Source organism: Dysidea avara, chromosome 6, assembly GCF_963678975.1.
Source record: "Dysidea avara chromosome 6, odDysAvar1.4, whole genome shotgun sequence".
Classification (NCBI taxonomy): Eukaryota; Metazoa; Porifera; class Demospongiae; order Dictyoceratida; family Dysideidae; genus Dysidea; species Dysidea avara.
In genome coordinates, this window is record NC_089277.1 from 9,455,774 (window position 1) to 9,469,045 (window position 13,272).

General features: G+C 38.6%; 2 protein-coding genes across 2 annotated transcripts; one reads left to right on the forward strand and one right to left on the reverse strand.

The window, feature by feature from the left end:
* Positions 1-334: 334 nt before the first annotated feature.
* LOC136257617 (frizzled-9-like) lies at positions 335-2,756 on the reverse strand. The gene is made up of 3 exons (XM_066050867.1): positions 2,236-2,756; positions 2,066-2,084; positions 335-2,003 (listed from the first exon to the last, which is right to left on the reverse strand). The coding sequence occupies exons 1-3, from the start codon at positions 2,356-2,358 to the stop codon at positions 508-510; spliced, it is 1,638 nt and encodes a 545-aa protein (XP_065906939.1). The 5' UTR covers positions 2,359-2,756; the 3' UTR covers positions 335-507.
* Positions 2,417-11,903, forward strand: LOC136257618 (transmembrane protein 135-like). Its single transcript, XM_066050868.1, has 15 exons — positions 2,417-2,628; positions 3,967-4,097; positions 8,320-8,412; positions 8,917-9,016; positions 9,293-9,339; positions 9,397-9,432; positions 9,592-9,648; positions 9,701-9,758; positions 9,807-9,891; positions 9,945-10,024; positions 10,086-10,143; positions 10,343-10,419; positions 10,739-10,837; positions 10,888-10,955; positions 11,733-11,903. Exons 1-15 carry the CDS (start codon positions 2,473-2,475, stop codon positions 11,842-11,844), a joined length of 1,257 nt encoding a protein of 418 aa, XP_065906940.1. The 5' UTR covers positions 2,417-2,472; the 3' UTR covers positions 11,845-11,903.
* The last annotated feature ends 1,369 nt before the right edge of the window (positions 11,904-13,272 follow it).

A 13,272-nucleotide genomic window follows, 5' to 3' on the forward strand; every position in this document is an offset into this window, starting at 1 on the left:
TTCTTAGCCTCTTTTGTATTGCCAGTTTTGGCTGCCTTCATTAACTGAGCACTCAACATTTCATCAGTTGCCATTGCTAATAATTTGGCACTTGCCGCTCACACTACCCACACAAAAGACAAAATTAAAAGACTTCAGTTCTCTATTGTACAAAGCTTTTGTATTTGGGAATCTCCTGTTGTGGAAAACGTGTGAAGGCATACCTGAGATCAACACATTCCTTGTGATGTTAGGTACACCTCCTCTAGGAATCCTAGTGTAGATTAACTATATTTTACACTAGTCTATCAAGTAAAATATTTCAGCACAGACCACACACAATGTACTACAGGGGTTATTAGTGACATTTGATATTAATATGTACAGGTGGGGATTGTACAAGTGAATGGTATATCAATGTTACAGGTGGATAGTACTGAATCATTACAAAGGCATTGATAAGGATGCATGTGTATAAGATCATTACATAGTTTACAATTGATCACTATGCATGCAGAAAAATACACACTACAAGTGAGCTCCATGATCTTTGCCTGTGCTGTTTACACTGCTAGGTCTAGCTACTTCAGTTGCACTGTAGTGTCGTGATTCAATGCCATAGTTTGGTTCATGCTTTGATGAATTGTTTGTTAAGCGCTTGAAAAACTTTTTCCACGTCTCTACCGTCTTCTTAGACCAGATCCATACTCCACTGAGTATCCCAACAATTAATAGAAAGAATACTCTTGCCATGAATATTCCTACATTAGGGTCGGAGCAGTCACTACAATTTTGATCCGTTTGTGACACACGTTTCCAGTTTGGTCTAGTGTCCACCTCATATATGTATGCAGAGATTACTATTAAAGCTGGGACTATGTAAATGACTACAAATACACCGATCCTTATCATGAGCTTCTCAAGGTCTCCTGTTTCTCTTCCACTTTGTTTTACAAATGACCGGATCTTTAGTACATCAACGAACCCAATCACAATCAACACACATCCACTAAACAGGATCAAGCAAAGCGGTATAATCACAGTCAACAATAGAGCTACAAATGAAGCGTCTCTGCTGTCACGGACAATGAAACATGTTCCAAGTAATTCATCAGCACTAACCAATCTTGTAGCCAGTATAATGATTGTCATGAGCAGGGGAAAGCTCCAGGCAAGGCCGTGATAAAATGGAGCAAGTCGTGCAATAGCTTCATTACTCCACTTCAAAGCAGTAGCTAAAAACCAGTTAAAAGTCAGAACCAGCCACCACAGTGTAAAGGCCATCATTGTATAATAGAGGATCATAAACACGAGGATACACGGTGTATGTTCCCAGGACCATGGACTCCTTGTTCGAACAATCCTATTATTTGGACAAGTGACTGTGTCACTGCCAATAAACAAACTAAGGTAGTAGCCAAAACAATGAACATTGTAGCAGATAGCTAAGTACACAATAGGACGCCATGGGTAGTCAAATCTACTTCTGTCAATCAAAAATGTCAGGATAGTTAACATAGTAGAAATGAAGCAAACTGTTGTCCAAGTCGCCAGCCACCCTTTAGCAAAATCCTTTGCATCATCAGAAAAGTAAGCTGAGTCCCCAAGTGGACAAGTGTTACTGAAATTGCTACTGCTGGTTGCTTGACTGGTTGGTGATCTGTTCCCCCCCATTATAGAAATTGTAGCTTCTTCCTTTGTAATACACCTCCCCCCGACAGCATATATGCTACACTGAAATATCTTTACTGTGTTTAGAAGTGGCGAAAAGGTGCTGCATTCCTCCCGCACTTGTATACACATGTCTCTACAAGGGTACCTCACAGTCTCCCCAATACAAATAGGGTAGGCTGCAGCACAGATGAAGAATTGTGAGAAGAAGGAGCAGTTTACACCAGTGTAGAGCGCCCTCAGGCTGAGTACATCTGTGGTGACCTGATCAGACGAGTTCAATGATGTAGTCTTATTGTGGAATCCTTTGCAGTCATCAAATGGTACATCTACACAGTTTCCTGATGATTGGGCTTGTAAGGGAATAACATAGACTACCAATAATAGCATCAGAGGCCAGCAAACCAGTCCATACCTTCTAAAAAGTTTCTCCTCTGAAAAAAAAAAGGAAACAAGGCATTTGTAATGACACGATAGACAGTAGCAGCAATTTGAAAATAAGTTAACTGAGTAGTTAGCTAGCTAGTTATATCAGTACTGGGTTTAGCAGGTGCTGATTATAGCTAATACAGTATGGAATCTTACCCATTTTGAGTTCCACCAGTAGAAATACACGTAGGCTATCGAAGCAAACACACCCAATAACGCCCGACGATCGTCTGATGCTTCTTCGTGAAATGCAAGCTCTTTAAGTGTCAAAAACCGCATAAATGCCAAACATGCTTTTGATCACGATTACGTAATTATTTTAGAATAAACGCGTGAGCCCAGAGTTTAGGTTGCTTGATTTTATTAGAACACAGTTTTCTTCGAAACTGAGGCATGAGCCTTTCCCGGCTTACACGAGATTGGAGACACGTGGATGATAATTGTTGGGAAGTGATTCATCCATGGGAAGATTCCTGCTTAAGAAACACCCCTGCGTTATTTTGTCGCATGTTTCCACGATGCTTCAAAGTATACTTCCCGCTCTATGTGGTGAGTTGTTGCATTCTATTGCACAATCCTTTGTTCCGTACCGAAAGAATTGCAGTGATGCTCGATTTATAAGATTGATTGATTGATTGTTAATTATACTCGCAGCATTCGGACATAGATATACTAATCCCTACCTGGGGTTAGTATATCTATGGTTCGGACTAGCCGTTCTTCCATGCTGAAGTGTTACATTACATATACAATATACACAACAACAATTACATGCACAAAAAGAAAAGATGAAAACAGGTTTGCCTCATATTTCTTGTTGTATTACTACTGAGCCTGTTGTATATACAGCTAATGACCTACATGCACACAGTACTATGACATTTTTGAACAATTGTGAAGTCTTGTAATACGTGTACATTAACCACAGAGCCATTGGTCATTTTGAACATGTCCACATACGCTAGTCTCGCGTGGCCAGACTGCTTTTTTCCGTATATTGGGTGGGGAAAAAAGGGTCTGGTGCAACTCCAATAGCTGTTTACTTCTGAGTCGTCCCCACATTCCAGGGATGCTAATTGAATAACATTGGTCACAAAGGAGGTGCCATGACGTCAGTAAAACTATGAAGTATTCCTACACTCCTGCTCCGGTTGTGAGTCTTGTTACACGATGAGGATTAACTTTCAAGACGCTATAAAAGAGACATCAGAGCAAATTAAGATTCGTTTAAAGGATAAACAGATCTCTAGTTAACTTACTGACGTCATGGCACCTCCTTTGTGACCAATGTTATTCAATTAGCGTCTCCGGAATGTGGGGACGGCTCAGAAGTAAACAGCTATTGGAGTTGCACCAGACCCTTTTTTCCCCACCCAATATACGGAAAAAAGCGGTCTGGCCACGCGAGACTACACATACGCCAGGTGGTGATTTGCAAAAGTTAAAATTAGGAATGTTAATGCTTGGTCTCAACTATATAACAAAGTGTTCTTTTACTTGATACTGCTGTTTCATCAAACTAGTTTAGCATGTAGGTGAAATGTGTGGTCCATGCGAATCTGCATGCATTTATGTGCCATGAAACTATTTGTCAGTCATTGTAATCCTTTATTGCACTTGTATACGTGATGCACTAGTGTTACAATAATGGCATTGTACTGTACCACTAGTCAAATTCAGTTAAAAGCCGGGTGTCACTCAGACTTATCCAAAATCAGTGTTTGGTCCAGGTTCTATTGTTTACAGGGGTCAAAATGCTGGTAAGGAAGTATGTGCAAATGTCCCTAAAATACAGTAATTATTTTTTCCAACATCATCATGTAAGCCTCTATGTAATATTTTAGGATTGAGAGCACAAAATATGTGTGTGTGTGTGTGCTGTTGTAGGTGACAGATGTGCTAATGCATGGGATTAACCCGAAGATGTTAGCAGCTTATACAGTGCCCAATGTGATCCGCTCCACTACATTCCTGTCTGTACAGGGGAGCTTGTTGTTCGCTTTCTCATGCCTACTGAGGTCAGTGCAGTTGTTGAGTTGTACTGGATGTCGTATTGTGTATATGAATTTTATAGTATAGCTGTCTGCAGGAACAAAATAATTTAGTTACGTGATTGTAATTTTATACTACAATGTAGCTGTGTAATTTTTTTTTGTAAGGTATACTCTAGTTTTGTGACCTTGTGAACAGTTAAAATTCTTCAATGGGCTGTAAGAAGGTCTACCTCATTAAACATTTCTATTGCACAGCAGAATGCCCAATGCCTTGCCCACCCAGAATAAGGATGACTAGTTACTCCTATCCACTAATATATTTGAGGAGGAGAGTTCTTACATGATCATGTAGTCTCTTAAAAGTAAATTTTTCTACTGTCGAGTTTAGCAAATTTGCTGCATAAGTTTTGAGTTGTTAAAATAAAGAAGGCTACTGCTTTTTCTGCTGTTAAAAGCTTATATTATGCTAATCCACTGTACAGTCCTTATTTAGATGGCCAGCACTTTCTGTTCTGGGAAATGGAGCCAGTCATTGTTACAAGGGGACATATGGGATACATACATACACAGTGGGCCGCCTGTCAAGTCGTTTTACTGTATTACGAAAGCAACCCGGTCTGGTTTTGAAATCCTTGACAATAGATTAATTCCTCAAACCTTGAAAGTATTGTCTCTTGAAAATATGGTATATGCAACTTCCCCTAGCTATGATAGCTGAACAACTTAATATAGTGGTCATTTCAAACTAGTTACCATAACAACAAACTAGTTACCATAACAACAGTGTTGTTTACTGTTCTATTTAGTCATGACAGTGTTGCTCATGATATTCCAGGTGTAGGCAATTAGGTATGAAATAGGCTGACCCATTGTTCATGTTACCTAGCTCTCTTTGCACAACACTTGTTATGGATAGAAATTTATGTCATAGATTTGTTGTAGTTTTGTAAAATATGCTTTTTTAGAAACCAGGCTTGTTTGAATGGTTGATTAGAAGATAGTTACACTAGTAATACTTGTTTTGTAATCAGGAATACCCTAATGGTGTTATACATGGTAACATGTACCTTGACAATCCCAGGTCCTTACAAACAAGTTGGTGTTGTGCTACTTTTAAAAACCAGGCGCCATGCAGCAAACAAACCTAACTTGAATTAATTAACAGTGTACTAAACTAAATTATTTATATTGGGTTTTGCTTTATTGCTACATGCACAATTGAATCATAGTAATTTGTATTTTGTAATTGATAAAATATTTTGTAATTCTGTAGTTACGTCATTGCTAAGCACTGCTTAGGAGACATTCCTTGAACAAACCACTTTAACCCACTAACAATGCACAGAAATATCTTCTTAACTGTTTTATAGTTCATCTATAACATTTTCTTATGCAAATTCTCCAGGCAAAGCCTCAAAGCTGCTCTTCATTTCTGCTTGCATATGTACAGGCATGCCCCCTTTTCAACTCAAAGGAATTCATTATACCCGGTAACCTAGAAGGCCAGCTGTGTTGTTTTTCAACTATTTGACATCTGTAGAGCCCATTGGGAAAGGTCTTCACCGCGTCCTGATAAACTTGTTTCACCCGTATTTTACACCAGCACGTAATAGCCATCTTAAACAAAAGCTTACCTGCCCAGAAGTTTAATACAGGCTCTATATGGCCTTTATTTATCGCATAAAGGCTGTTTTTAGCGAACAAAGTTTTGCTCACATAGGTGCAGAAAGACAAACAAATGTACAAGCAAACATACATACATGCAAACACACACACACACGTTTTTCGGAAGACAATTTCAGCAAACCAGGTGAGTTCCCACAGCCAGCCAAAGTGTGGGCACGCGCCTGGTTTAAAAATTAGTAATGTCAATGGTTTAATGTTCCCACATCCTGTTTTCGCAGCCTCCCTTTATAGGGTGGAGTTACCATGTACTTGGATGACATTTTACCACTGAGTGGTAACCCTAAAATACCTGCAATAAGCTGAATAGGTTCAATTGCGTACATTCTATTCGTTGTATGACAGTACTCTGCTTTATGCCAGATACTGACATGCCTAAATGTTTCTTTCGCTGTTAGGCACATGTGATTGTATGTGATTATACAACTTTTATAAAATATATGATGATCACAAGAGTCCCTGATATTGACTTGTAAAACAAAAAAAGTCAGCCCAGCATTCTAAGTGATTAGGCACTACCACTGTCAACAGCAAACCTGTCCATATTCACGAAGTTGGAAGCTGCAGCCCACTACTAAATGGTGAATATGATAAATGGAATATGTGAAAGCTGTCTTTTAATTATTTTACGTAAATGTATCCTCAAGGACCATGTTAGTCTTACGTGGCCAGACCTGTATTTCAGCACAGGGGCTTATCAATTTGAGATTATAAGTGCCCTCGCTGAAACATCTTTGATTGGTAAGCCCCTGTGCTGAACAGAAGTCTGATGTCATGTGACGCCATGCAAAACTAGCTTGCTACTCAGGCTCGCACTCTAGGGATATCTTGAACGATGTCATCAATTCACTGGTAACTATCACTTGTCACATTCCCTGCAGCATTACCATACACCAGGGTGAGGAGTAAGTGTTGTATAGTGGTATAATAAACAGTGGCAACATACAGTTTCGCACATTCTGCTGATTGTATTCAGCATTTAGTAGTGGGCTGCAGCTTCCCTAAGGACACAAAATAGAATGTGCAAAAACAAAAACATGTCAGTAGCTACATGGTCCAGTTCCAGTATCCCAATCCACTGAATAGTGACAGCCTACAGTGTATATCAATTACCTTTCACAGTACTATATTGTATATATACGTACTGGCTTGGACTTTTCCTGTGGCAGGATAGTCAGCCAGGACAGCTGCAATAGTGTTGTGGCAGGTTTGTGATTTACAGGCCTAGTTGTTACAGTAGTATGCTCTGGTCTATTCTGCAATATACCTACTCTGTTGCTATGGTGACTACTGTTGCTACTAGCTTCTATGTTGTTTACTCATGAATTGCCCACTTAGTAGCATGTTTGCAAGTCGCCCACAGTATAGGATGGTTATACATACAGCATGCTGGCTTTTATTTATTTTAACATTACAAACCAGTACATCTTATATTTCATTGTGGGATTTGAAGTGTAGCAATGTTTACAGATATGTATCAAATCTGAACATTGACACCCCCAAATAAATAAATTTCCACTGTATATATTTCTTGTTACCTGTTTACAATACAGGGCTGTTTAATTTGTAACTGTACTACAGACCTGTAATGTGTATTAAAGTAGTCTACAGGTCTGCTAACAAACGAAATGACAGACTAAACTTTTAAGTGACGCCTGTGGCATTGTCATAGTCACAGACACAAGCCTGTGGTATATGTGCTTGCGGGGTACGAGAGTCACAAAATCTGACAGGATTGTGCAATTCTTTCACAGACTTGTAACCTATATTTGAAAGTGTTTATAACAGGCTTGTTGCATATCGTATCACGGGTTATGGTAGTATCTGAATTTTATAAAAATAATGGTTACCTTAGTGAAGGTCATCACTAAATTAAAATCTTGCTTTTGATTAAGACACAAACAAAATGTGATGTGACAAAAACCTGAAACAAGCACGAACCAGTTGCGTTTCAACTAGTAACACCATAGTGTGTGTGCGTGTGCGTGTGTGTGTGTGTGTGTGTGTGTGTTCATGCGTGCTTGTGCGTAGTTACTATACAAACGAAACCTTGTTAATGGGCAGTCATTAGGATTGTGTATTGCATCATGCATGTAACTGTTGCATCATTTTATGGCTGTCTTTCATATTGTGAGCTGCATTCATCATTAAGCTATGGGCTGGAAGAAAGCTTTGAGAGAGTGCTGGACTCTTGCTGGCAAGCATGCAGACCATATTTTGTGGTTTGAGCATGGCTTGTGTGCACCTTTTCCTTCAACTCGCATTACCGAACACAGCTTTGGTAAGGAAAATGTCTCTTTCCAGAGTGCGTAGTGGTGGAACTTTCAGCAGTACGTGACCCTTAGCAAAATTAAATGATTATTATTTAGGTGATCTGTACAGGCCTGTAACCATCTTAACTTTATGCAGACCTGTAACCATCTTACTGCCTGTACAGCCTGTAGCAGGTACAGGTAGTTCACAGGCTAAAGGCAATGCATACAGTAAATGCCTGTATTAAGGCCAGTAACAATATAAGACCTTTGTAAGGGCGCATATATGACATTGTGTGTGTTCATTTCAGGAGGTTATTTGGTCAGTTCTACATGTACACACCAGTGTTCTTCCCCATGTTGACTTCATCGTTCATCGGAATTCTGATTGAGAGGAAAGGGAGGTAAAGTTTGTCTATAAATATATAACTGTACGTGTATGTCTGTGTGTTGATGAACAATTCCTGGCAGATGTGCTATTTGGAATATTGCATGTGGTCCATTTATACATAATTCTTACAGCACCTTTCTGTTGTAAATATTCCCAAATTTCTAATGCAGCCACATGTTCATTGAATTTAGCCCAATGGTGACAACTGGTCTACCGTCACTAAGCCATGTACGCAAATTAGCACCTTATTAAAAGGTATAATGCTTGTATTTGTATATCCAGGTGTTTATTTCTTATAATCCACTCTTAAACCGGCTGAAACATCTTGTTGCTCCTTGTAGAGCTACGTATGTGTACTGTTGACACCTTGTCCTTCAAATTAAGCTAGTGCAAGACCTTATATTAAGGTAGTGCCCTCTGGCGTTCATTTAGGATCTGGTGTCCAGTTTTAATATGAATAAACGTACTACTGCAGTATAAATGTGTGTTCTATTAGAGTTTAATTGTCTTACAACAGGAGGGCACCATTAACAACCTACATGTGTATGGAAGCACTGTATGCTATCTACTATGCCTTCAAGTCACGAGGTATAGTCACTCCTCTACCACATGGAGAGGTGAGGTGTACTGGTGTGTGTGGTAGACCCTCGGTTATTTATACTTCAGTTATCGTTTATCCCAAATGACTGACTGTTTAATTAGAGAATTTTGTACAGGTGTATGATTTATTAGAGTATTTGTAAGTGAATGAACTTCATTTTTCCAAGCAGCGAATTTTTTTTAATAGTTTATCACTATTTGGTTTAATGGTCTACTGTTGTGTACTGGTGTGTGTAGTGTGTTGTGGATTTCTTCAGGTAGTATTGTTTAGTAGTGGTTGCTACTTCCTGTAGGTGATGCTGTTTAGTGTTGCTATGGCATTACTGTGTCATTCAATGGAGTAAGTTTTGATGAAATATTAGAGTGGTAACAGTTAGGCATGTGTATGTGTGTATAGACACAATGGAAAAGATGTTAGTATTTCAATATTAAGGTATGTCTATCCATGTTCCTTAGGCAGTATGTTCAGCCCGTATGTTATGTACTGTGTGCGTGCGTCAGTGCGTGTGTGCATGTGTAGCAATGTGTGTGTGTCTGTGTACATGTACGTGTATGTGTATACAGTGTGACCAATACATTATTCTACTTTCAGATTTTTATTAACTCCACACTTCCCTATAGTCAATGGGTCAATAGTAGAATCATTATGGTGAGTCATATACCATGTGAATACATCATATAATACTGTGCTCATTTTGTAGTCGCACTACTAGTTTGAGGCAGTACCCAAAGATCACGTTTTTACTATCACTAGCAGAAGTGAGATATCATGTGTACTAAACTGTATAAACTCAATCCCACAATCAGACTGGTTGTTGGAGTTTCTTGTTGGGATATTGTGGCAGGTCACTCAGCAGTACAATAGCTGGCTTCTTGAAGAGCAAGAAATTTAGTAAGGGAACATAGTAACACAATTTTGTATATAAGAAGTATTATTGTTAATAGGTAGTTTATTCAAACCGTGGTCACATTGTAACAATGTCCAGGTGGGACTATTTCTATGTGCCCTGACTGTGATTTACAAGGTACAGGGATGTGTAGCTGTAGCATTAGTAACGTGTATTTACTTTGTGTATGTGAGTGTAGTTTGCACTGGCAATTTTTAGAAGATTTCTCTCTTTGAGTAAAGCGTCACTGTTAGCAGGTATTTACTTCGTGAGTAAAACTGCAAACAAGTATTGTACAATAGTAACCAAGTGTTTAATTTAGTGTATGTTTTTATAAAGTCTGTAATTGACCAGATTTGTTAATGAGTATAGTGTGATATAATTGGTGTCCTACTGTGGTTTGTGTCTGAACTGGCCTACAACTTTAAACCAGGTAAAAGTTTACTTATGCTGTAGGTGCTGTGGCTGGCCTATCCATGATGTTATGGAAAAGTCCTTCCACTGCAATATATGCTGCTGTTAAGGCTATTGAGGTGAGTGTAACTGATTGACAGATGGACTGACCGACCGACCGACCGACCGACCAACCAACCGACCGATGACTGGCTAGCTGGCTGAAATGACCAACTGACTGACTGACTGACTGACTGACTGCCTGCCTGCCTGACTGACTGACTGACTGACTGACTGACTGACTGACTGACTGACTGACTGACTGACTGACTGACTGACTGACTGACTGACTGACTGACTGACTGACTGACTGACTGACTGACTGACTGACTGACTGACTGACTGACTGACTAATGGACAGCTGCACCAACACACTGAAAATTTCATAAATTTTTACAGATGACTTATTGGAGGATGGTAGGAATTGGTTGGTTGCCAGTTCTACGTCATGCTGATATTCCAATATATGCTCTAGCAACAGCCATAACAATTCATCTGGTAAGTACTGTATATCTGTGCATGTGTGTATGTGCGGTGTATTGAATTAGACACTGTATGAACCAGACCATGTCTCCAAGCAGTATTGGACTTTCATAAGAAATATCACTGGAGATAGGTATCCTAATAAATGTGTAATTGTGTCTGTTTGTCTGTCCGTAAGTTGCTGACTCTTTAGGTGAATGCATGTCTTTGGGTATTTTCTTATATCTTTTAAATGTCACCAGATCTGTTAAAACCTGAGTAGTTTAAATTTTACAGTAGAGAATTTTCATTGTGATATGTGTATCTGGAAAATCCATGTTTTCATTTTTTCCAACATCCACATGGTTAGCCAAAAGGAAAGCTTTTTTGCTTATACATGTACATGATGATGGGAAACACTTCCACCATTTAAGGAATAACTGCTCTTGCACAGAGGAGGTACAACACAGTTCATGTGAGCTATACGATTTAGAGAGAGAACATATTTCAGAAGGGTACTGCTACAATCTATGTACCAATAATAAGCTTGCTTATGCTAAATTCAATGGTGTAATCAACTCTATGGTTTGACTTCAATATACACAAGACATAGTCATGTGATACAGTAAATAACTTGACGTACAAAATGGAGGACAGGCAGGCACCAGGGAAGAGAGTGCTGCTGATAATGAAGTAAAGAGTGTCCAGGAAGCTTTGACTTCAAAGACAATTACATATTAAATGTTCCTTTTTGTGATTTGAAAATTCTGAGCACGCAATTAAACCGAATTCTCTCTGATGACACTTATTTGTGTTATACCTCCTCTGGCACTCATAGAGTTCATGGGCCCTAATTTATTAGAACACAAACAAAGCAATCTGGTCAGCAAGGGGGACTTTGTCACCGTGTTCACTACATTCATTTACACAGGGCTGTACAATTCAAATATGAGAAGTTATACTGTATTGGGATGGCTCCATCTAAGCGACATTCTCAACCAGATGCTGACCCAGATGATCACCCTCAGAAACAAAGAACGTAGTGCAATGTAAATATGTATATTTGTTTTGTAATGATAATGTCAATTGATAAACTACCATATACCTTTAAAAAATGAGACCATATAGCCAATGTACTTATAGCTACAAGTAATGTTCTGGATTATCTCAATTTTTAGAAACTCATGACTGCCACTATGTTTTTGGTCCATAGTAATACAGTGTACCCATTGATATATAAATACGGAACTCAGTTACTCTAACAGAACAGTCATATACTCTAATGTAGTGCACACTAGTGACAAAATACTGTATTAGAACATTCACTTTCAGGCATAAGATGTTTGAATAAGTGAGGATCACCTGTACTCGTGATTACTCTGCTTTTTATATAGTGCACTGTTGTGCTGCTTTTATACTGCTGTTCCATATAATCTCGGAGAGTTGATGAACTCTTGAGTGCAGTTGATCTTGTGTATTCTCGTCAACTCTTGTTTTTGTTTTTATAGTGACTAGGGTGACATCGTATTGCAGATGTCGACATGTTTTATGACAAGAAATTTTGATGGAAGAAAATATGTAAACTTTTAATTTCTCAAATATTGATAATTAGGCACTTTGGATATTTAGATTAATGACGAAGTCAGTGGAATTGTCAACTTTTTCTTCTGTCATAGTTTCCTGTTGTGATGTATGGAGCAAACTACCCATTACAAATTGCAGCCCGGGTAATTTAAGTTGGCAATATAAAAGTTCAAACTCCATGTTTGACTATACCACAGCATAATTGGATTTACCCAGTGCCGTATATGTACATTTTGTCAACTTCTGTTAATTGACTAAGTGTTTCTTTATCTGGCTGGCAAGAGTTCATTATTTTACTATATACGTGAGGTGTAGTGAACAAGATGATGACAGCACTTATAAGGGTCCGCCTTGCTCTTCTCAAGTGATGCTAAATCATGAGAAATGCTAATTTAAGTATTAAATTTTAGTGTGTTGTAGCTCAACAATAGTTGCAGCTATGTGCATAGGTGGTAGGAGAGGCTGAAACCCCTCTCAGAATATTGACACTATGAAAAAATTGATATACTCTAATAGAATGTTTGAATACCTTAATAGAACAGTCACAAAAACATGTTCGTAAAAGTGGTCAACAAGGAAAATTGCCTACAGCAGGAATCAAACAAACAACCTCTTACTATGAGAGTTGGTACCTTACCACAGTACCAAGTGAGTCCAAGTACAGTGTTTAAAGCTTGTTTTTTTTTTTTGCTGCTTTCATATACTGTAGTAAGTAACACTAAAAACTTTTTATTGACAGGAAATAGCCTAAATAAGTTGGTGTTTTAGTTGAAATGTTTTAAATTGTACCTATAAAATTAATTCTGGTGAATTTTGAGATACCATAATTTCTGTGGGGCACATCTCCAATGCCAGAGATTCTATGCTCTGGTCAGTCCCCTCACATA

Coding starts and splice junctions, on each gene's coding strand:
- LOC136257617 (XM_066050867.1), bottom strand. CDS start 2,358: ATGCGGTTTTTGACACTTAAAGAGCTTGCATTTCACGAAGAAGCATCA.
- LOC136257618 (XM_066050868.1), top strand. CDS start 2,473: ATGAGCCTTTCCCGGCTTACACGAGATTGGAGACACGTGGATGATAAT. Junction 9,017..9,292: donor CTCCTCTACCACATGGAGAG/GTGAGGTGTACT, acceptor TACTTCCTGTAG/GTGATGCTGTTTAGTGTTGC. Junction 9,759..9,806: donor TTTTACTATCACTAGCAGAA/GTGAGATATCAT, acceptor TCCCACAATCAG/ACTGGTTGTTGGAGTTTCTT.